Genomic DNA, 22480 nt, shown 5'->3' on the forward strand with positions numbered 1-22480 from the left:
GAGGGACCTAGGGTTAGAGAGAACCTAAGTGTCCCCCCCTGCAGTATCCTAGTGGGCTGAAAGAGGAATAGAGAGAGAGGTGGGACCTGAGCCAAGAGCACAGACCAGAGGGTGGTGCCGGATAAGGTGCGCGGGTAGTCCGGAGAGCAGTACTCAATTTAGGGAGTAATACAGGAGGCAGAAGAAGACTCTGCAGCAACTGATATACACTCAGCATATGACCCTTCCCATGATCCTCTAGGGAGCCTGATGGGCCCAGGGCCCACTCCACTCCTCCTGTCCATGGCCCTCCTCACCCTTGGTCCCCATCAGCTACCAGGGCCCAAACCCAGAGCTAGACCTGTACTCTCCTCACCTGAAGGGGAGGAATATATCCCTCAGTGGGATATATTCAAGGGTTCTCAGAGCCATGTGTAGAACCTCACTGTATGCCTGGCCAGTACTGGTCCAGTACAGAAGGGAATCTAACCCTGTTCCTATCTTCCCACTGCCCGGCGTTCTGGGAAATTATCGCAGGCCTTCCCTCCATGGCAAAGAAACCAAGACTAGTGGGTGGGTAGGGCAACATGCAGGCTGTCTGGCGAATTAGGGCACCTATACTGTGGGGCCTGGCCCCTGCCCCAGTGCAGGCCTGGGCTTTTTTCCTCCCCGCAACCTACCAAGCCGCCGTCACCTTGCGTCTCAGTGCTGCCCGCCCTTCCCTCTGTCTCAGGTGTCGGTGCTGCCACCCAACGGCCTGGTCCGCAAGGTGAAGCGGACACTGCCCAGCCCCCCTCCAGAGGAGGCTCACCTGCCCCTGGCCAGCCAGCCCCCCCCACAGCTGTATGCAGCCAGCCTGTTGCAGCGTGGGCTGGCAGGGCCCACCACCGTCCCAGCCACTAAGGCTAGCCTGCTCCGGGAGCTGGACCGGGACCTGCGGCTGGTGGAGCACGAGTCCACCAAGCTGCGCAAGAAGCAGGCAGAGCTGGACGAGGAAGAGAAGGAGATCGACGCCAAGCTCAAGTACCTGGAGCTGGGCATCACACAGCGCAAAGAGTCTCTGGCCAAAGACCGGGGTGGCCGTGACTACCCACCCTTGCGTGGCCTCGGTGAGCATCGTGACTATCTGTCAGACAGTGAACTCAACCAGCTGCGGCTCCAGGGCTGCACCACTCTTGCTGGCCAGTACACGGACTTCCCTGCTGCTGCTGCTGCTGTTCCCACCACCCCCTCTGGCCCCACTGCCTTCCAGCAGCCCCGGTTCCCACCTCCGGCACCACAGTTCTCTGCAGGCACCAGTGGGCCAACTCAAAATGGATTCCCAGCCCACCAGGCACCCACTTACCCTGGCCCCAGCACATACCCAGCACCTGCCTATCCTCCTGGCACAAGTTATCCTGCAGATCCTGGGCTGCTAAGCCAGCAGGCTTTCCGTCCCACAGGCCACTACACAGGCCAAACACCTATGCCAACCACACAGAGCACCCATTTCCCAGTCCCAGCTGACAGCCGTGCCCCTCACCAGAAGCCACGCCAGACGTCGCTAGCTGACTTGGAGCAGAAGGTGCCCACCAACTATGAGGTGATTCCAAGCCCTGTTGTGGCCATATCGTCAGCCCCCTCTGACACCAGCTACAGTGGCCCAGCAGTGAGTAGCAGCTTTGAGCAGGGCAAGGCCCCTGAGCTGCCCCGGGCCAGTGAGCGTAGCAGTGTGAGCCAGAGTCCGGCCCCTGCCTACCCCTCTGACCCACACTATACCAGCCTGGAGCAGAACGTCCCTCGGAACTATGTGATGATTGAGGACATCAGTGAGCTGACCAAGGACAGCACCTCCACTGGCCCTGATAACCACCGTCTGGAGCCCCTGGGGCCGGGCAGCAGTGGACGTCCAGGGAAGGAACCCGGAGAATCAGGTGTCCTCGAGGCCCCTGCATTGTCCTGCTGCTATGGCAGAGGGGAGGAGGAATCTGAGGAGGACACATATGACCCCCGTGGGAAGGGTGGCCATCACCGCAGCATGGAGAGCAACGGCCGGCCGGCCAGCACCCACTACTACAGTGACAGTGACTACAGACATGGGGCTCGAGCAGAGAAATATGGTCCCGGCCCCATGGGGCCCAAGCATCCCTCTAAGAGCCTAGCCCCAGCTGCCGTCTCCTCCAAGCGCAGCAAGCACCGGAAGCAGGGCATGGAGCAAAAGATCTCCAAGTTCTCGCCTATTGAAGAGGCCAAGGATGTGGAGTCAGACCTGGCCTCCTACCCTCCGCCTGCAGTCAGCAGCAGCCTGGGCTCTCGGGGCAGGAAGTTCCAGGATGAAATCACCTATGGGCTCAAGAAGAACGTATATGAGCAGCAGAGGTACTATGGGGTATCTAGCCGGGACTCAGCAGAGGACGATGACCGTGTATATGGCGGGAGCAGCCGGTCCCGGGCAGCTTCTGCATACAGTGGGGAAAAACTGTCTGGTCATGACTTCAGTGGCCGGGGCAAGGGATATGAGCGGGACCGAGAGGCTGTGGAGCGGCTTCAAAAGACAGGCCCCAAGCCCTCCTCCCTGAGCATGGCCCATGGCCGGGCACGGCCCCCCATGCGGAGCCAAGCTTCTGAGGAGGAGAGCCCTGTCAGCCCCTTAGGGCGACCCCACCCTGCCGGGGGGACTCTCCCTCCTGGGGACACTTGCCCCCCATTCTGCTCCAGCCACTCCATGCCCGATGTCCAAGAGCATGTCAAGGATGGACCGCGGGCCCACACATACAAGCGTGAGGAGGGCTACATCCTGGATGACTCCCACTGCGTGGTTTCTGACAGTGAAGGTAATGGCAGCTGGGGGTGACTTCTGCGGATGCTCAGCACCTGGGAAGCCTTCCTGCTTGTGGGGCCCTGGGCCCTGAAATGTCCCAGCAGGGCCTGGCCTGGAGCCTCACCCAGTGGGCCCTGCTGCAGGCTGCCCTCCTTGCCTTCCCCACCTGTGCCCCTGGCCCTTGATTGTGGGAGGGTGGGCTTGGGGTCCCACTGCTCTGTGTGTGGCTATGGTGCCCACTCTCTGGTTTCCCTGCATGGCTTCAGCTGGGCCTCCCTTCTGCAGGCAGCCCCAGGGGTTGATAGTGTTCTATTTTTGGTCTCTGAAGCATATCACCTGGGCCAGGAGGAGACAGACTGGTTTGATAAACCCCGGGATGCCCGCTCTGACCGGTTCAGGCACCACGGGGGCCACGCAGTCTCCTCCTCCTCCTCCTCCTCCTCCTCCCAGAAGCGAGGCCCTGCCAGGCACAGCTACCATGACTACGACGAGCCCCCTGAGGAGGGCTTGTGGCAGCACGATGAGGGCGGGCCAGGCCGCCACACCTCCGCCAAGGAACACCGACACCACAGCGACCACGGGCGGCACTCAGGCCGCCACACCGGCGAGGAGCCAGGCAGGCGTGCTGCTAAACCACATGTTCGGGACCCAGGTCGCCATGAGGCCCGGCCCCACCCTCAGCCTGGCCCTGCCTCGGCTATGCAGAAGAAGGGGCAGCCTGGGTACCCCAGCTCTGCTGAATACTCACAGCCATCTCGTGCTCAGTCGGCATACCATCATGCCTCCGATAGCAAGAAGGGCTCCCGACAGGCCCACTCTGGGCCCCCCACTGCACTGCAGCCAAAGCCAGAACCCCAGCCACAGCCACAAGGTTGGCAGGCACCTCCAGGGTCACAGCAGTCACAGCCGCCACTATCTAGGCAGGGGCCCTCAGCAACAACATCACGCCAGCCACAGACACAGCAGCATCAGCCCTCTCAACAGGCCCCGTCACAGGCTCGGCTGCAGCAGCAGGGTCAGCCAGCCACCCGGGGCCTGGCCCCTGCTGCCAGCCAGCCAGCAGGGAAACCTCAGCCAGGGCCCACGACAGCAGCCACAGGTCCCCAGCCAGCAGGACTGGTAAGTAGGGCCCTGGTGCACGGGATGTGGGAAGGGGTCTGAAGCTTGGCGTCTACCCAGGGCAAGTGCTAGGCCTGTAGCGTGGACATTCCCTTGGCTCTCAACTGGGTGTGCACAGGGTCAACAGGTGGCATCTCAGCTGTGGATTCTGTGTTCCAGCCCCGGGCAGAACAGACCAGTGCCTCCAAGGGGACAGCCAAAACACCCCAGCAGGGGAAGCCTCCTCAGGCCCAGCCACCTCCAGGACCTGGACCTGCAGGTGAGCCCACCCCCTGATGCCCTTCACTATGGCCCAAAACACCTAGGCTGCCCTCTCAATGCTCCCTGAGCTCCCCCCCACCCCACTGTATGCCTTCATTTTCCTTGAAAAGGTGCCCAGTGGGCTGCAGACCTCCCCAGCAGAAAATAGGCTTGGGGTTAAAATTCTAGAGCTGTAGTCAATGGGGTCACCAGCTCTGGGGACTTAGAGCCCAGGCAGCTCTAGGTAGAGACCTGGTGAGCCCAGTGCCAGGATGAAGGCTTCGTCTCTCTTCCTTCCCCTTCCCTCCTCTTGTCTGCCTTCTCATCCTTTGCCTCTTCTTTCCTTCCTCTTTCTTCTTCTTCCTCATCCTCCTCTTTTTTCTGCTTCCTCCCACCCCTCTCTTCCTGTTCTTATCTTCCTGTCTTTGTCCATCCTCCTTCTCACTCGCCCACCTCACTCGGTACACGGGTTCAGATTCCCTCCAGATCCTGTGTGGCTCCTGAAGGTAGTTTCTTTTCCCCTAGGCGTGAAGGCTGGAGCCAGGCCTGGTGGGACTCCGGGGGCTCCTGCTGGCCAGCCAGGTGCTGAAGGGGAGAGCGTGTTCTCCAAGATCCTCCCTGGTGGGGCAGCAGAGCAAGCTGGCAAGCTGACAGAAGGTATTTGCTGCCAACAGCCAGGTTCACGAGGGTGGAGATTGGGTCTGGGGGATGATTCCAGGTTCAAACACTGGGCCACAGGCCAGCCGAGGGTCCACCTGCTGCTGCCCCTGGGCCTCAAGCAGGCCCTGCCCCTTGGCTGGGCTTGGCTCTGCTATCCCCAGAGATGGCCCTGACTGAGAGGGGGCCTGGCCTGGTTTCCTGATGCCTCTCTTCTCTTTCCATGTCACAGCTGTCTCTGCTTTCGGCAAAAAATTTTCCTCATTCTGGTGACCGTGCCCAGCAGGGTGAGTGTGAGTGGCCTGTCCTGGCCTCCCCTGGGAAAGGCCTGAGGTGCTGGTGTGGAGGCCGTAAGTCCCAAGGGTTCCTCTGAGAGGAGTCTGGTGCTCAGCCAGTAACTAGGCCAGAGATGTCATGTCCTTACCTTCAAGAGTGAGAAGAGGGAGGCTGAAGAGAAAGAGGGACACTGAACAGAGCCCCCAAATGAAGGCCAGCTCAGTAGCAGTCCCCAGCAAAGGATAGCCAGGGCCAACATGCCCTTGCCCTTCTCCACCATCTCCATAAAGCCACCTGCCACCCCTGCAGGGCTCTCAGAGCCCCAGTCTGGCATTAGGTTGTCTTAGGGCCCTCTGGGATGGAGTTCCTCCCCAGCGCTCCTCTGTAAATGTTCCACAGGCTCTTCAGGAGATAAGGGGAGATGATATTATTGCTGTGGAAAAATCTCTGGAGTTTGAGGCCTGGGCACAGCTCTGGACTCTGCGTATAACAGTGAGTGTCAGGACCAAGGTGTTATAAAGCAGGGATGGGTGGGGCTGGGGACTGGAGGTGGGGAGGGAAGTAAAGGACTGAGGCCTGGCTGACCAGACTGACCGGGTCCTGCAATTGTGAACTGGGAGGGGCCTGGTGGGTTCTTTCACCTGTGATAAGCCGAGCAGCTTCCTGGGAGGCAGGGGCCACTGAGGCTGGGATGGTGGCAGATGACTCAGGCTGTACCCCTTGGGGGAGGATGCAGTGAGTGAGTGTATCTCACAAGTCAAGGTCTGTGTGCAGGGTCCTTCCAAAGCCATCTTGGAGTAGAGGATAGCTCGCAAAGTGGGGAGCATCCCTCTTCCCTGATGCCCTTGCTCCAGCCAGTCAAGAGAACTCTGCAGAGCTTAGCAGACCTAAGGGAAAGAGTAGAAAGGCCTTGGGATGGGAGCCCTAGCTCTGTCTGGGCTGCAGTAGCCAAGGAAGCATGGGAAGCCACCTCTTGGAGCCTTCCCTGAACTGGCCCAGCATCCAGAATGGCGAGGAGAAAGACCTTGCTCTCAGTGCTCTGTATGTACATGGCCACAGACAACCTCCCACCATTCCATAGCCCTGGGGCCTTCCTCCTCCACCTTCTTTGCCATTTCTAAGGCAATTATAATGGGCAGATATGTGTATACGGCATCGCAGTCAGCAGGTCACTTCGAGGAAGTCTTGGGACCAGCAGGCATCCTTGCCCAGGCCAAGCCTGCATGTGGCAGTGACAGAGCTGGGTATGGTGCCTCAAGGGCAGCCTGCCTCTGGAGGAGCAGTGCTGGGACCAGAAGGCTCAGTCTTCCCTCCATCCACTCATTCATTCAACCAATGTTGTCAAATCCCAGGTGTGTACTGGGCCCTACCCCAGGTGCTGGGGATATAGCAGGGAATAAAATCAAGTCCCTGTCCTCCAAAGCTGACAGTCCAGTAAGGGAGATAGAGAATAAATAAATATTAAATAAAAAAGATAATTTCTGAAGGTAAAAAGTCTATGAAGCCGGTGAAGCAGGGTCATGGGGTGGCAGGATCTGCTCTAGAGAACGTAGTCAGAGCTGAATGGGTAATGGGTGGGGTAAGGCCTGACAGAGGAGAGGCTGCTGTGGGGTGTGTTCAGGTAAGGATTCTGAGATTCTAAGGCCAGGATGAGACTGGTGGCCTGCACAATTAGAGCTACAGTGGAGGGTGGTCAGAGGTGAAGTCGAGGGTCAGGAACCAGCTGGGGTGGTCATTGCAGGAAAAATAAAGAGCACGGAATTACTCTTAACTGTAGTCGCATAGTGGCTAAAGCACTTGACTGCTAACCAGAAGGCTGGTGGTTCAAACCCACCAGCCACTCCTCGGAAGGAAGGTTGGGCAATCCTACTTCCGTAGTGATACTGCCTCGGAAACCCAAGGAGGGGTCGCTATGAGTCGGGGCCGACTCAACGGCAAATAACAACAACAACAATAGTCGCCACAGTTCAGCGCCCCCAGCATGCTTCCTGCCTTCACCCTACAGACAGCGGGTTTCCTGCTGTTTTCCTGCAGAGCTGGGTATTTCCTCAGAGTTGCCCTAGAACAGACTCAAGTCAGAAGCGGTACTGAGGGGAGGGGAGGGAAAGAAAGGGCCGCTAGGCCCAGATTCACAGCAGTACCGACCTTTGGTTTGGTGCTAGGGCAGTATCACTGGAGAAGGAAAGAGACCACAGGCATAGCTTTGTTCTGGGTCCCACTACATGACATGTGTGGGCCACTGAGACAATTGACTTCCGTAGTTAAAGGAATCTCCCTCAAATTTTGGCATTTGGCTCATGATTTGGCCAAGAGGTCAGCGCTGCTTTAAGTGTCATCTCCTGATTTCTTTTGTGGCTCTTCCAGAGGTGGGCTGGGAGCAGCTTGGGCAGGGAGAGGCTTGTCATTTGAACAAAATCCCACATTCCTCATCCTTAAGCAAACAAAAGACAACTTTGTTACTTTAAAAGAGATGCCCTGTCCTAACCAATCCAAGTCTTTTTCTTAGCTTCTCTCTGTGACCTGAAACCTGCCCAAGCAGCACCTCCCTAGCCTCTGTGGTCTGGGAGGCGGTGGTGAAGAGGAGTTAGGCTGTCAGGCAGATTGGGCTGAGAGGCGTGTGAGGGTGGAAAGCAGCTATCCACAGTTCTTGACAAAATCCTTTTTTCTTTCCTTCCTTCCTCTATCCCTCCCTCTCTCTTCCTTTACAAGCATCTACAATCTGGCAAACCCTGGCCCCAAGACTCACACCGGATGGGACATGGCAGACAGGCTCTCGGGATGCTTTCTAACAGCAGCTGCCTGTGGGAAGCATCTGCTGGACAAGTGAGACCAATGGCATAGGGGGCTTTGATTGTCTTTCCAGAGACCCTGCTCTCCTCAGGGCCCTCTCCGGAAACCTTGCCACCACCTGGCTGTCTGGCCACTCTTCCCACAGCCTCCTTTCTTCGGCCTGGCTTCCAGTGCGTTATACACAGAGTTTGGGCACATCCTGCTCGTTTTTGACGGACATTGCCCTCCCTCCGTGATGCCAGAAGTTTTTCCACAGCCTTGGAGAGGGGCTTTGACTGAGGGCTGGGGTCCCTGGGCTCCGTTTCCTTCACATTCCAGCTGGCCCAGATCCCTCTGTGACCACAGGGCCCTGCCCCCCTCCCCCTACCCTCTGGGTGACTGTGGAGCAGAACTTTTCGTGGCCAGTGTGGGGTTGGGAGAACTTTACATTAGGACCTAACACTGTCTTGTCACTGAAATAAGAGGCCATAGCACCGAAAAGCAGCATGGGCGCCGGCTGAGGCTTCTCCCAGCCCATGAGTGGCAGCGTGCCAGCACGCCCGCCACCATCTCAAAGCCATCCCCCCAGCCATTGTGAGCATCCCAGTGGCACCGCCATTGTCTCGACCAGCCGGCTCTTCGTCCGTACACCTGGGGATTTCTTTTGATTTCAAAAACAGCCTTAATCATTCCAGTTTGATTTACGTGTATACCTCATAAACATTCTTCTTTTGTTTCTCTTTTTCCCCCTTTCTTATCTCTCTCTGCTTGCCCCCTTGCCTCTCCCTTCCACCTTCACCTTGTGACTGACGGTTTGGTTTCCTCTCTGCTCTGCCCCTGCTAAGCACAGGGAGATATTGACTCAGAAGCAATAGTGGGCAGCAGGCCACCAAGAGCACAACCCCTGGGCAAGGTCTAGGGAGGCCCCTCAGCCCGCCTGTTTACTGTGCAATTCCAGTCCTTCTTAAGCCATCATCAGTGGGCATGCTCAGAGCAGAGGGGCCAGGGCTTCTGCCAGCCAAGGAAAGGGCCCAGAGCCCTGCGTGGGGAACCATGGCCCTGTCCATCCACCTGGTGGGCTGGACACATTCCTCCCCAGGGCCTTTCCCTCAGCGGGGGTATTCCCTTCATCTTGGGCACAGCCACAAGTCTCATCTCTAATGTTCTATGCAATGAAATATAAACCCTCAAAGACAACTGTTAATATTTAATAAATTCCATGTTATGTATAAGGAATTAATTGCAAATGTGCAATTGCGAAACTGGATAGATATGCTCATATCACCCTCCCCATTCCCCACCCCGACTCCCACCGTGTGTGTGAAGTTCTCAGTCTGTGGCATGTTTGACCTGTGGCAGGACTCGCTGCTGCCAGGTGAGTCACCGCCTGTCCCACAGCGCAGCATGCACAGCTCGAAGCCTCTTTGCACGATTTCATCCGTTTTAAATGCTCGACCCTCTTGCTTGGAGTTCTTTTTGCCTCAGAACCTCTCCTTCAGGAGTGCTTCTAGCTGACTTCTGCACGAGCTAGTGAGGACTTGCTGGAATTGCCACCTGAGTGTGCCAAGCTTCGGGCAGGCAGTGCAAGGCCTCACACACCCCTGCAGGGCTCTCTGTCCAAGAAGGGCAGGCAAGAGGGAATCCCTGGAGTAGGCATGCCGGTGGGTGCCCGCACAGGATGCATGCGTGTGAATGTTCTGAAAGTATGCTGTAGGATTTCTACCTGTATCTCATTACTCCTCCTTCCCCAGCCCTGAGCCAGGGCCATCTGGTTGTATCTTCACAGTGAGGCAGAGCTGGGCCACATTGGTGGACAGAGAGGTGGTGGCCACAGGCAAGGCCTGACTGTGCCCTGGGGACCCAGCTCCTGACTGCATCTATTCCATGCCTCTCCCCTGTGATTGGGAGGCTCAAAGGTCTTTGAGCCAAGAGGTCTGGGCTGGGGCCAGGGGCCAGGGGCCAAAAGGTGTTCAGGAAAAGCTGGGCCTTTGGCGTTTGTGTTGTGTTGGCATTTGTGCCCTCTGGGACCACAGCAAGTGTGGCCAATAGCTCCAAGCTGAGTTTGTTGGGAAGCTTTACAATGACAAAATGTACAAAAGGTCCTGTGTGGCCCTTTCTGCATCTGTCTCCAGGACCTATTGTTCCTGCCCACCTTATCTCTGAAGCTCTAGCTCTCCACTGCTTGTTAGCCTCTCTGCCACTGAGCCAGGAGTGCAGCAAGCAGTAGCTGCCCGACCCCTTGCAGCCTGGCCTTCCTCCAGAGTGCTCTGGTTTGCACCATGCATTTCTCAGGGGTCCACATTTCTCATGCTTTCCTATAAGGTCTACACACCCTTCAGAAAGGGATCCTGGCCCACCTCTGGCAGCTGTGGATAAGTCCGGAGGCTGCCAACCTTAATGTTGGATTGAGACATTAGTCCTTCTGGGATTGGGCTTCACTCAACCCATGGACACCTGCCTCCTCCCAGGAGGAGGATCAGGCCTGTTCCATCTGAGGCCATCTGAGGCCATCTGATCAAGGGCTGAGGGAGGCCACTGTTAGCATCTCCGGACACCCAGAGTCAGATCTGTGTGGGGACATGCCTAGTGGGCTGGATACTTAGAAGACCAGGGCAGTAACCCTTTACTAAAGGCCAGGGGATGGGACCAGGAAGAGAGATGGCAGCAGGGCAACCTCTAGCATGCCTGGCCTCGGGTGCCAGCATGCTGAGTTCTCAGCAAATTACCTTTCGGGCCAGGCCCTCTGAGTTGGAAATTTCTGATACCTGCCATGCTCCAACTCCCACCCTCTACTTTACTTACAGGACACATTGTTGCCCTTCTGTGAGGGTGGCTAGAGCAGGCCTCTGGGCCACCGGTGTCCTGGCCATTATGTAGAAGCTGCTGTGGCTCTGGGGCCATTGCAGCCAGAGGCTGAGGGACCAGCATTTGGTGCCTTGGGCAGTGGGGAGCAATAGGCACCTCTCCAAATGGGCATCCACCTCTGGGATGTGGGCCAGGCCTTCTTCATACCCTCCTCCAGGATCATGAGCAAGGGCATTTCCTCCCCTGCCCACTTCCAGGCCTAGTGTACTCACTTTACAGCCAGCCCTTGCCCTGAGCCCTTGGGCAGAATACATGGTCTTAGAGCCACCATGATAGGGCAGCAGTGGCAGCAACTATGGCCTGTCTTCTGTAACCTGTGGGGTTTTTCAGGCAGGTTCTTTGCCATGGCAATACAGTCCTGCCCTGTTGGCTCCTCTCCTGCCCCCTCACCCACCACCCCCTTGTGCTGTAAATACTCGTCAGCATGGACTCCGACAGGGTCAGGAGGACAGGCCAAATCTCTGAAACTCCCTGGAGATGCCATCCCTGCCTCCCAGAGTACCAGCAGCCCTGCTGCCATGTGCACTGGGGTGGCACTGGAGAGCCGTGGAAGTCATGAGACATTGTGTGTGCACATGAACATGTGTGTGAATGTGTATGTGTGCGTGTCTGCCTCAGTTAGCCTCTGGGATCAAACCAGCTCCTTCTCTCCAAATGCAGTGCCCTGGAGAGTAGTGGCAGGCCAATGCCTTTCCCCTGCTAGCTTCCATGTCTTGTTTTTGCTTCCCCTTCCCTCCTCCCTCCTTCCCTACCTCCCTTTCTTTCCTTCTCTCCTTCTTTATTTGAGGGGGGAAGAGTGCTGTACAAAGTCAAACCAACAAGTTTACAGTTGTAAGTGCAATGACCCGAGTCCTCCACATGACCTTGTGAATTGTGTGCCATCCTTCTGTGCTCTGTGAGAACTCGTGGTACTTCAGTGTCCCTCCCCCTGTATTGTGACAAGGTAATTCTGTGGTATCAGAATAAAAGGACTTGATATAAACGACCTACAGACTGCTTCTGGGGTGTTTTCTGAAATGGAAAGGCTTATTCCTCAGTGAGGGGCCTTCGAGACCAAGGAGCAAATCCCCAAATCTGTGACAGTCCTGTCTGTTCAAGATTAAAAGGAAAAGAATGGAAGGGCAAAGTTGCAGCAGTACTGGCACAGCCGGGGCTGCATCCTCACCAAACTGTCTAGATGGTGTGCCCTCACAGAGGTGCCCAAGGGAAGGTTCCAAATTTGGACCTGGAGGGAGTGGCTCACAGCGGGGCGGTTGTAGGGTGGTGCCTCCATTGCCTATAGGTGTCCAGGCTCCACACAGAGGTTACTGAGGTTAGAGAAGCAAAAGAGTAGGTGCTACTCCATGGAGCTGCCAACAACCGCTACACCTGTCTGCCCTCCAGGCCTGGCTCTGCATACTCCAAGTCTCAAACTCTAAACCAAGACCTAAGTCCTTCCCTGGAGAGAGGAACATACCTCCTTACTAGAGTTGCTAGAAAACTTTAAAAAAAAAAAATTACACACAAGCAAAAAGAATATCAGCCTCACCTCAAGCTCTCTCCTGAGTTCATATCTTGATTCCTGTCCTTCCTTTCTTGTTTGTATTTTTCTATTTCATTTTAAACAGAAGCAGAAAGGTGTAACACCTCCTGTTTTCTAGCCTTTAACTTGTTTCTAGGTGTTTATTCCAAGTACTTACATGGTCATCCTCCAATGCCCAGACTCCAAAGAGGATGCACCACGACTTTATAGGCAGTCCACTGTATACACTCTGAGGAACAGGCACCATATTCCCAGTTTTCCTATTCTGAACAAAACTGTTGAGCATCCTAGTTTCCAACCCTTCCGCCCAGGTTGGTGGCCCAAGTCACTCTGTTTCAAGGTTGGACTTGTGGGGACACAGTCCTGAACACATTGGATGCTTATAAACAAATGCAAGTGGCTTCAGAAAGTGGGGACTGTTTTTATTTAACTAATCCAAGGTGGTTGATGAGGAAGGGGAAGGCCAGACACATGAAAGGCAAGGTGTGGTGCAGGTAGTGCTGGAAGTGTGGAAGGCCAGCCAGGCTCAGAGAAGATGGAGGGTACAGCCCTGCTAGCCTGACTGCTGCCTGGCCTCTCCTGGAGCTCTGTCTGGACCTCCACTGCCCCAGTAGCCCACCCAGTCCTGCACCATGTTCAGGACTTCTTGGCCTGCCCAGGTTGTTCTTCCCATAGTAAGCTACCTTGTTCTTGGTGCACCCAAGAGCCTGGGCTGAGGCCTGAGGAGGCAGGCAAAAGTCCACCTGCTCACCATCCCAGTCTGGCGCCACTGACAGAGGCAGGTGAGGGCTGCGGAAACAGATAGTTCTCGAGGCCAGCCTGGTGGCCGATAACCCAGGCAACGCGGGGAAAGCGTGGCACCCGCCCCTCTTTGCACTGCACCCCAGGGCTCAGCTCTGTGCGCCCCGCCCAGAGCTGACCAAGGCCATTCTCTCCCCATCCGCCTGGCAGCCCTTCCAGAGCAGGGCCCTGCCCAGCCCAGAGAATGTTTGCCCAACCGTGGGGCAGTAGACTGGGAGGGGCCCTACAGTCCACCCTAGAACCGCGCGAGACTGACGCTGGGACGGACCTCAGCCTCGTTCCTCCTCCCCACCCCGCATATACCCCGCCCCGCCCTGCCCCGCCTCTCATTCTCAGCTGTTCATTGGTCCGCATTCCTTTGTACTCCGCTCTTGGATGCTCATGGCCCACTCGGGTCCGACTTCTCTTCTCTCGTCTTAACAGTCTGGTTAGAAAGGCTCACCCCCTTCTCACATAGGCCCTCTCACAGAAGCCCTTTCATTCTGTTCACAGATCAGTCCCTTCCTGACCCGCTCCTGCATCCCCCTTCCACAGGATCACCCCGTCTCCTCGAGTCCAGAAATCCCGCCTCTCGCCAGCCTAGTCTGCCGCTAAAAGGGCCCGCTTCTTCCTCGCTGTCCCCTCCCCTCCAGTCCTCCTGAGTCAAAAGCTTTGACATCTCCCTCGCGAGCTTTGCTTCCTTAGCATAAAGGCCTCGCCTCCCTGCCAACGGCCTACGCCAATTCGTTGAAGGCCCCGCCCCTCACAGCTCTCCGCCGAGCGTCCGTGGCGGAAGCTGGCCGTCCTCCGTAGGCTCCGCCCCCCAAAGTCGCACTTCCGGACGACTTCGCTCCCCGCGTAGCCGTGGGGGCCGAGCGGCAACCATGGAGCGGCAGGTGAGGGCTCGGCTCGCGGTGCCCGTGGTTGCCGCACCCCGGACCGGGCCTGACCCTGGTGTGTCCCCTGCGCAGGTGCTGCTGAGTGAGCCCGAGGAGGCGGCGGCGCTGTACCGGGCCCTTAGCCGCCAGGCCTCGTTGAGCGCCGCTTGCCTGGGCCCGGAGGTCACCACGCAGTACGGGGGCCTCTACAGGACGGTGCACACTGGTGTGTGTGTTGTTGGGGGCGATCGGGGTAGCGGGCTCACTCTAGCACCTTGTAGTGGCTTGGAGAGGGCGGGAGTGTGGAGGGCACACTATTTGAAGGGGTGTGCGGGTACTATAGGAATATGGGGTTTGGGGAGTTGTGGAGATAGGGAGGTGTTACTGGCTTGTGTACACAGATGTATAGAGAGTGTGTGGAACGCTTGTTAGCGGGGCCCTTAGAGTATGCACAAGGGTTGTGGGAATAGAACTTGGACCTGAGTTCAAGCTGTGGGCATGTGGACCTTGTAAGGCTCTCCACCCTCCCAAACACATGGGGCATGGGTGGGTCTGGGGCCTGCACTTGAGGCAGCCAGGCTACCCTCAGGATCCTGGGTGGATGCTGGGAGCAGTAGAGGGTTTTCTGCAGTAGACTGTCAGCTCAGGTCTTGGGGTCCCGGACTTGGACTGTATAAAAGGTTGTCTGGTCTGCACCCAGACAGATTGGGGGAGGTGGAGCTGGGCCTTCCTGGGTGGGGGGCTGTGGCCAAGACTGGCCAAGTTGAGCAGTCTCAGGCCTCCTCTCACAGAGTGGACCCAGAGGGACCTTGAACGCATGGAGAACATCCGATTCTGCCGTCAGTATCTGGTGTTCCATGATGGGGACTCAGTGGTGTTTGCAGGGCCTGCAGGCAACAGCGTGGAGACCCGGGGAGAGTAAGTGCAAGGGAGGAAACTTGTGGACAAGGCCACAGCCATGTGGAAGCCTTTTACAAATGCCCACCATGTGCTCTCGTGCAGGCAAGGTGCTGAACAGAAGCCCGGAACCAGGTTTTTGCCGTCACAGAGTTCATGTGGCCTCTGTTAACATGGCTTGATAAGCACTGGAGGCTTGCTCCAAACTCAGAGCTGCACTAGAGTGCACGAAGGCAGGGGAGGCCAGGGAGGGTAGATCCCCTGCCCTAGGAAGGAGAGGCAAGGCCAGCTGCCATGGTGGGGTGGGGGTGGGGGGCGGGCACAGGGCTGGTATGAGACCAAAGCCTCAAGAATCTTGTCTAAGAGATTATGGCCATTGAGAGGTCTGGACAGGGCTGTTGGTGAGAGGGAATCCCTACCTGATGCACTTTGTTCCCAGACTTTTGAGCCGAGAATCTCCCTTGGGCACCATGAAAGCTGTGCTGCGCAAGGCTGGCGGCCCAGGCCCTGGGGAAGAGAAGCAGTTCCTGGAAGTGAGTCTGCATGCTGTCGGGGGTAGACAACTAGAGGCTCAGCCCCACAAATAAGGCTCTGTTAGTGGTGGGGCAGTCTGACACCTAAATATTCTCAGGTCTGGGAGAAGAACCGGAAGCTTAAGAGCTTCAACCTTTCGGCGCTGGAGAAACATGGGCCCGTGTATGAGGATGGTGAGGCAGCTGGCTGGTGAGCAGGCAGGGTGGACAGGAGGGACAGCCAGAACCCTGGACTCCCCCTGATTGGCCCTCCCTTCACCCAGACTGCTTTGGCTGCTTATCCTGGTCACACTCGGAGACACACTTGTTGTATGTGGCAGAGAAGAAGCGTCCCAAGACTGAGTCCTTCTTTCAGACCAAAGCTTTGGATGTCAGTGCCAGTGTTGATGATATGGCCAGGCTGAAGAAGCCAGACCAGGCCATCAAGGTGCTCATGGCCATGGCCAGTCCATGCAGGCCCTGCAGGGCAGCCCTGGGGCTCAGTGTGCTCCCTGCCCAAACCACCTGTCAGAACAGGGGATGCACTAGCTTTTACCAGCAGGGCTGGGCCTTACAGACAGCTCTGGGCATTGAGTATCTCGTATTCTCAGGGGGATCAGTTTGTGTTTTATGAAGACTGGGGAGAAAACATGGTTTCCAAAAGCACCCCTGTCCTCTGTGTGCTGGATGTTGAGAGCGGCAACATCTCTGTGCTCGAGGGGGTCCCAGAGAACGTGTCCCCTGGACAGGTCAGTGCCAACTTGGCCCCCATAACTCCTGGAGCCTGAGGGCCCTGCCTGTGCTACTTACCCCTGCTGATACCTGCCCCGTGGTCTTGTTTGCAGGCATTTTGGGCCCCTGGGGACACAGGTGTGGTGTTTGTGGGCTGGTGGCATGAGCCCTTCCGGCTGGGCATCCGCTTCTGCACCAACCGCAGGTGAGGAAGAGGGGCAGAGTGGGAGACCCAGCAGCCCAGGCTGGTCTTCAAGTTGACTGTCTCTCTGGTGGTTCCAGGTCAGCCCTGTACTATGTGGACCTTATCGAGGGGAAGTGCGGTAAGTGACTGGGACCACATGACCATTGTTGGCACACTCTGACCCTGCCAGCCTGTGTGATGCTCATGTTTCCATTTGGCCCAGAACTACTCTCAGATGAATCCCTGGCTGTCTCTTCTCCCCGGCTGAGCCCAGATCAATGTCGCATTGTCTACCTACGATACCCATCTCTGATTCCGCATCATCAGTGTAGCCAGCTGTGCCTGGTAAGCTGAAGGTTGATGGGGGCAGTGCTAGCGAGAGGAGGGTAGTCAAATGAGAGCTGAAGGGCCACCGTCCTCTTCACATAGGCCTCAGTGAATGTTCTCCTGTCCTGGATGCATGCTGGTGTGAGCTCTACCTGTTCTTTCCAGCCAGGGCCTAGGGGCTGAAAGCATTAGCATGGGGGCTTTGTGCTGTCACGGCTCATGGCCTCGAGCGCCTCCTAGGTCTGCAGAAATGCCCCTCCCATTGATATCTCTGTGCAAGGGGCTGGGATATAGTGGGGAGTTAAACACATGGGTTCACCATGAGTTGGAATAGACTCATTGGCTATTGGTGGTATAGTATCCTAGTCTCCCTGCCCAAGAAAAGCTCCAGGTCCCTAAGCTAAGCCCCTGTGGGCATTTGGTCCAGCCACCAGAAAGAAGGTACATCAAGTTCAATTCTCTCAAGTCTCAGATCCTCCCCTCCCTCCCCTGAGACTATCAGAAATGGGGACAGATGCAGAGCTCTGTGCTGAGGGCACTGCTGGTCCTCTGGTATTCCTCACCATCTTCTCTCTCACAGTATGACTGGTACACCAAGGTCACCTCAGTGGTGGTGGACATCGTGCCTCGGCAGCTAGGAGGTAAGGGTACAGCTGGATGGGTGTAGTAGAGCCTGCAGCTCCATATTTTCTTGCCATCTGCTTCTTCCATGCTGAGGCCAGCACTTTAACTGTTGCTTCCTGGCATCCTTCTGGGCTCCTTCCCTCACTGCCTGGCTGACCCCATATCCAGCCCTGACAGGGAATAGGGTCATCACCACAGGGAACAGTTCTTACAGAAAGGAGTTGGCTGGACCAAAGCTGAGATCAGAGCGGTCCAAGCTGGGTGGAGATTTGTATGATTTCATACCTGTGCTGCAGCTCATGTTAGGTTTTTCTTGTTTTTCCAGTGGTTGGTTAAAGCTACTGGTCCTTTAGTGGGTCTCAGAAGGACACTAGGTTGGAATATCCTACTTGACAAGCTCTAGGTCCAAGAGCACTCCATTATTTTCCCCACCCCAGCAGCCTTTGTTCATGCCAAGCCCTTGGTCAGCAGGGTCTCTGGGAAGGTGGCTCTTGGTCTGCAGGCTTTAGCCACAGTCCTAGGTGCTCACAGTTCTGCTTAGGACTCTGGACTATCCCAAGGATGTGAAACTCTAAGTTTCTCAGGCCATTTCTCTTCTGGGGAGGCCTCTGCCCCTCAGCCCTTTCCTTGGGAAGCTTCTTACCACCAAGGATATCCCCATGTGTGGGATTGCCTTTCCACCATAAGCTGCAGGTCTATAACTGGTTGGTGCCTGAGCAGGGGCCCTGGGTGAATTCCCCAACAGCAATGCCAGCCTCATAGGCTTGAGGAACTCCCAAGCCTCCACTCCTGGATGTGGCCCCCAGCCCTCCCATCTTTGCAGAGGACTTCTCTGGAATCTACTGCAGCCTGCTGCCTCTGGGATGCTGGTCGGCTGACAACCAGAGAGTGGTCTTTGACTCAGCTCAGCGCAGCCGGCAGGTAAGAGGCCCTGACTCTGTTGCAAGGCATTCCCATGACATCCTCTAGCAGCCCGAGGCCGCTGGGGCATAGCACAGACACGCCCCTGGGTGAGTGCCCAGCCACAAGGTCCCACCATCGCCTTAAGACTCTGGCTGGCCCTGTTCTGGACTCCCTTTTTTAGAAGGCTGGCTGCCCTGGTGCCTCCAATAGACTCTTTGGTCTTTTTTTCTGAGGCAGAAGTATAACCACTCCCAGGTAATTCCAGCTGGAAAAGATGGGGACTGTCACCAGGATAGGCCACTGACTGCCCTGTAAAGGCAACTGATAGAGATGAGACTGAGTCTGTCCCTCAAGGATAGAGAGGGGCACTCACAGTGTGCCTTTTGGGTATGGGAACACTTGGTCCTCACACCAGCTCAAAAAGCATTCTGTACCTTGCCCAAGGTCACTCAGTAGGTTGGATGGGGCTGAGATCTGAATTGCACTGAGTTACCACGGCCATAGCTGCCCACAGCCTAGGCCTGGGCCCAGGAGGGGTTCCTAAGAGGGCAGAGAGAAGGTGAGAGAACCCACAAAGCTCAGGTTCTTGAATGAGGTGCCACACATGGCCTCTTCTGCTGCAGGACCTTTTTGCTGTGGACACCCAGATGGGCAGCGTTACTTCTCTGACCGCTGGTGAGCAGGGCGAGTGAGGCGTACGAGCACGTGAGGCAGTAGTATGAGCACTCCCAGCCACTCTGTGATAGTGACTGTTCACAGCGTTTACTGACAGTCTCCTGAAGCCCTGCCCTGGCGGGACCCTTATCCAGCCACCAAAAGACCTCTCCTACGTCATTGCCCTTCAGTGCTCACCGCCTCTCCTAAAACTATTCCTATAAAGTCTTCTGGTCAAGATCTGCCAGAGTTGTCCCTTCCCCTCCCCAAGCCTTTAGGGTGCCCCACCTCAGGCAGAGACAGCTCTGCCACCTCAGGGCTCCTGAGAGCCCTGTTGGCTCTCTGTTCTGTTGGCTCCCCCATCTTCCTCATCCCCGGGCCTCGTGATTCTGCCCCTGAAATATCTTTTGAGTCCTTTACCTGTCCTGACTGCCTGCCCACCCCTCCGCAAAGCTTCCAAAGAATTGCTTCACACCTGCAGCTCATCAATTCATAGCCCCTGCTTAAGGATCTCCATGGATCCCATGGCTCAGAGTCAGCACCACCCCTCCAGCCCTGTGAGCCCAGCTGCCACCCCTGTAGACTTCAATCCTTGAGGTCCGGTGTGTCCCCATGCCCCAGTGGTAGAGCACAGCCAGCATCAGCCAGATGAAGGAGGAACTGAGCAGGAGGTTCACCCGGGGCCGTGTGTAGTTTGGTGTTTGTGAGAGGTATCCTTTAGCTCCCCAAGGTAGAAGGGGTACCTGCCATAAATTCTCTAGCCTGGGACTCAGAGACTCTGCGGGTAGGGGATAGGAAAGGTAGTGACCCTTGACAAGTGCTTAGTGGCATCTGCCTTCTCCAGGGGAGCCACCTGGAAGCTGGAAACTTCTCACAATTGACCGAGACCTCATGGTGGCACAGTTCTCCACACCCAGCCAGCCTCCAAGCCTGGTGAGTATTGGTGAACCCAGGACCAGGAGGCAGGGATTCCATGCAGAGCCCCCAGATGGCAAGCTGCCCCCAGTCTGACTATGGCTGGTTAGCATGTAGAGAGACCAAGACAAGGGTCCAGCCCAGCCTGGTCCACAGGGGTCTGGCACTCAGGGAGGAAGTCCTCAGCTAGGATCTGCTCTATACAGAATAAGGTTGCCTGGGGAAATGTCCAGATCTCTGTCATTGTAGGGCCTGGGGAGATAGAGCGTAGAAGCTGAGGAGCGAGGTATGTGTGTTTTGAGTACTTTTGTGTATACTGGCTCATAGCAGGAGGCTGTGCTCTGCCCTGCGAAGGTGGTAAGAGCTGCCCACTGCTTACCCTTGGCAGAGGTAGAAGGGCAGGGAGGCAGGCAGGTCACAGGTAACACACTCCTTCCCCTTAACAGAAAGTTGGGTTCCTGCCTCCTGCGGGGAAGGAGCAGTCGGTGTTTTGGGTGCCCCTGGAGGAGGCCGAGCCCATTCCCGACATCCACTGGGGCATCCGGGTTCTGCAGCCACCCCCAGAGCAAGAGAATGTGCAGTATGGTGAGCTGGGCCAGGGGCACAGGGACGCCCCCTTCAGGTTCCCCAGCACACAGCATCTTCTGTGACCTTTCCAGTTTCACATCTTACATTATGGGCTTTCCTGGGATCACCTTTAAGAGGTTTTCTGTCCCTCTTGTGGGCACTCATGTCCAGGCATCTGAGGAAGTGCTCTGAGTATCAGAGCTGGGCACCACCAGGCCAGTTCATCTGTGCTGGAAAAACCAAGGTCCCAAGAAGACAGGCCTTACACAGGCTTCTGTGACCACATCTCATCCAGAATGCTGTCCCTGCAAAGACTGAGGCTCCCTGTCTGGGGCAGGAGGAATGTGAGTCTCCCAGGGTCTATCTGTCACAGTGTGGGCTACCTTGGCCCGGTCTCTACGTCTCAGGTCAGCCCCAGACCTGCAGCTACAGCTAAGGCCTTGGCTGAGGAAGCCCCTGGGTGGTAGCACTGTCTCTGTTGACCACTGCATTTTCCCTGCAGCTGGCCTTGACTTTGAAGCAATCCTTCTGCAGCCCAGAGACCCTCCTGATAAGACCCAGGTCCCCATGGTGGTCATGCCCCACGGTAGGCATCTGGCCCAAGAGCCCCTGCCCTCCCACTGCCCCTCCTAGCTGGCCCTTTCACCCTCTGCTCCTGTTTTGCAGGGGGGCCCCATTCATCCTTTGTCACTGCCTGGATGCTCTTCCCAGCCCTGCTTTGCAAGATGGGCTTTGCAGTGCTGCTAGGTGAGTGAACAGTGTAAGGCTGTGTTGGGATGGTGGGTGGGTGGTTTGCCATTTGCTTCATATAAGCACCATGGGTGCCAACCTCATCTCCAGGCCTTTCTGTAGCTTAGAGCTGTTAACCACTACCATAAACTGTCCTGGCACAGCCTCTGGCACCACAGTGTGAAAATAATGTAGACCAACTCAGGACTTCATGGAGAGGGTGCCATGGTCACTAGGCAATAGCCTTACATCTCTTGACCACTTCCCCTTGACGATCTATGGTACACTGTGTCCCAGGGTGTACCTCACAGATAGGTGGGTATCCAGGGGGCCAGGAATGTCACTGACCACCCTGTCTGGTCCCTCCCTGCCCTCTAGTGAACTATCGTGGATCCACAGGCTTTGGCCAGGACAGTATCCTCTCCCTCCCAGGCAACGTGGGCCACCAGGATGTGAAGGATGTCCAGGTAAGTAGGGGCTGAGGCTGGAGGAGATAGGCTGGAAGTTAGGTTATCAGAGTGTAGCTCCGTCCATCTGGTCAGGCAGCTACCCTGCAGCATGCTGCACCCCATCCTGCAGTTTGCAGTGGAGCAGGTACTCCAGCAGGAGCACTTTGATGCACATCGTGTGTCCCTTATGGGAGGCTCCCATGGTGGCTTCCTCTCCTGCCACCTGATTGGTCAGTACCCAGAGACCTACAGTGCCTGTGTGGCTCGGAACCCTGTGATCAACATTGCCTCCATGATGGGCTCCACCGACATCCCTGACTGGTGAGTATGCACCCCACAGGCGCATACCCTCTACTCCATGCTCCTCCAAAGCCCTTGCAGGGCCCCAAGCCCCAAATGCCCACCCTGGTGCAGCATAAGCTCCATCTCTTACAGGTGTGTGGTAGAAGCTGGTTTCCCCTACAGTAGTGACTGCCTGCCAGACCTCAGCGTGTGGGCTGAGATGCTGGACAAGTCACCTATCAAATATGTTCCTCAGGTGTGTGGTCCTCCTCCCTGTTCTGTCTGCCACTTGTCCATCCAAAGTCCAGGGCTCTGCTCACTACTATGCTCCCCTCCTCCCCACACACCCAGGTGAAGACTCCACTGCTCCTGATGCTGGGCCAGGAGGACCGGCGTGTGCCCTTCAAGCAGGGCATAGAGTATTACCGTGCCCTCAAGGCCCGAAATGTGCCTGTCCGGTGAGTCTAGCAGGGCAGGCCCTGGCAGCTGGTGGACAAAGGAGGATCCCCCAACCTCAAGCATTGCTGTCTCACCCCTACAGGCTCCTGCTCTATCCCAAGAGCAACCATGCACTATCAGAGATGGAAGTGGAGTCAGATAGCTTCATGAACGCTGTGCTCTGGCTGCGTACACACTTGGGCAGCTAAAGTTCTGCCCGCGACATGTGCTATTCGGCCTGTGCCATATTTCACTCTTGGACAGCCCCAGGGCCTGACAGAAGGGCAAGAGACATCTTCCACTTGATTTTGTGGATAGGTGGGCAGAGGAATGTGGGCTATGTAGTCATAATAAATGAGGACACAGAACCTGGTTCTTGCTG

At 56.5% G+C, this 22480-nt stretch overlaps 2 protein-coding genes across 2 annotated transcripts in view; both read left to right on the top strand.

Annotated features, from left to right (window-relative positions):
- The window catches only part of BSN (bassoon presynaptic cytomatrix protein), a 42478-nt gene extending 37410 nt beyond the window's left edge, over positions 1-5068 (top strand). The window contains exons 6-10 of the mRNA XM_042782886.1: positions 713-2792; positions 3108-3898; positions 4058-4157; positions 4664-4795; positions 5028-5068. Coding sequence (XP_042638820.1) covers positions 713-2792; positions 3108-3898; positions 4058-4157; positions 4664-4795; positions 5028-5068 — 3144 coding nt within the window. The remainder of the gene's footprint in view (positions 1-712; positions 2793-3107; positions 3899-4057; positions 4158-4663; positions 4796-5027) is intronic.
- An 8823-nt stretch (positions 5069-13891) lies between these two features.
- On the top strand, positions 13892-22307 carry APEH (acylaminoacyl-peptide hydrolase). The gene is made up of 22 exons (XM_007955346.2): positions 13892-13903; positions 13979-14111; positions 14677-14803; positions 15222-15315; positions 15414-15489; positions 15579-15742; positions 15906-16043; positions 16140-16231; positions 16309-16349; positions 16434-16555; positions 17118-17178; positions 17985-18082; positions 18688-18739; positions 19563-19651; positions 20080-20218; positions 20703-20786; positions 20867-20947; positions 21308-21396; positions 21509-21699; positions 21814-21916; positions 22012-22118; positions 22202-22307. Exons 1-22 carry the CDS (start codon positions 13892-13894, stop codon positions 22305-22307), a joined length of 2199 nt encoding a protein of 732 aa, XP_007953537.1.
- The last annotated feature ends 173 nt before the right edge of the window (positions 22308-22480 follow it).

The sequence above is a fragment of the Orycteropus afer genome, unplaced genomic scaffold (genome assembly GCF_000298275.1).
Source record: "Orycteropus afer afer isolate SDZICR_OR568_19922 unplaced genomic scaffold, OryAfe1.0 scaffold00498, whole genome shotgun sequence".
Classification (NCBI taxonomy): domain Eukaryota; kingdom Metazoa; phylum Chordata; class Mammalia; order Tubulidentata; family Orycteropodidae; genus Orycteropus; species Orycteropus afer.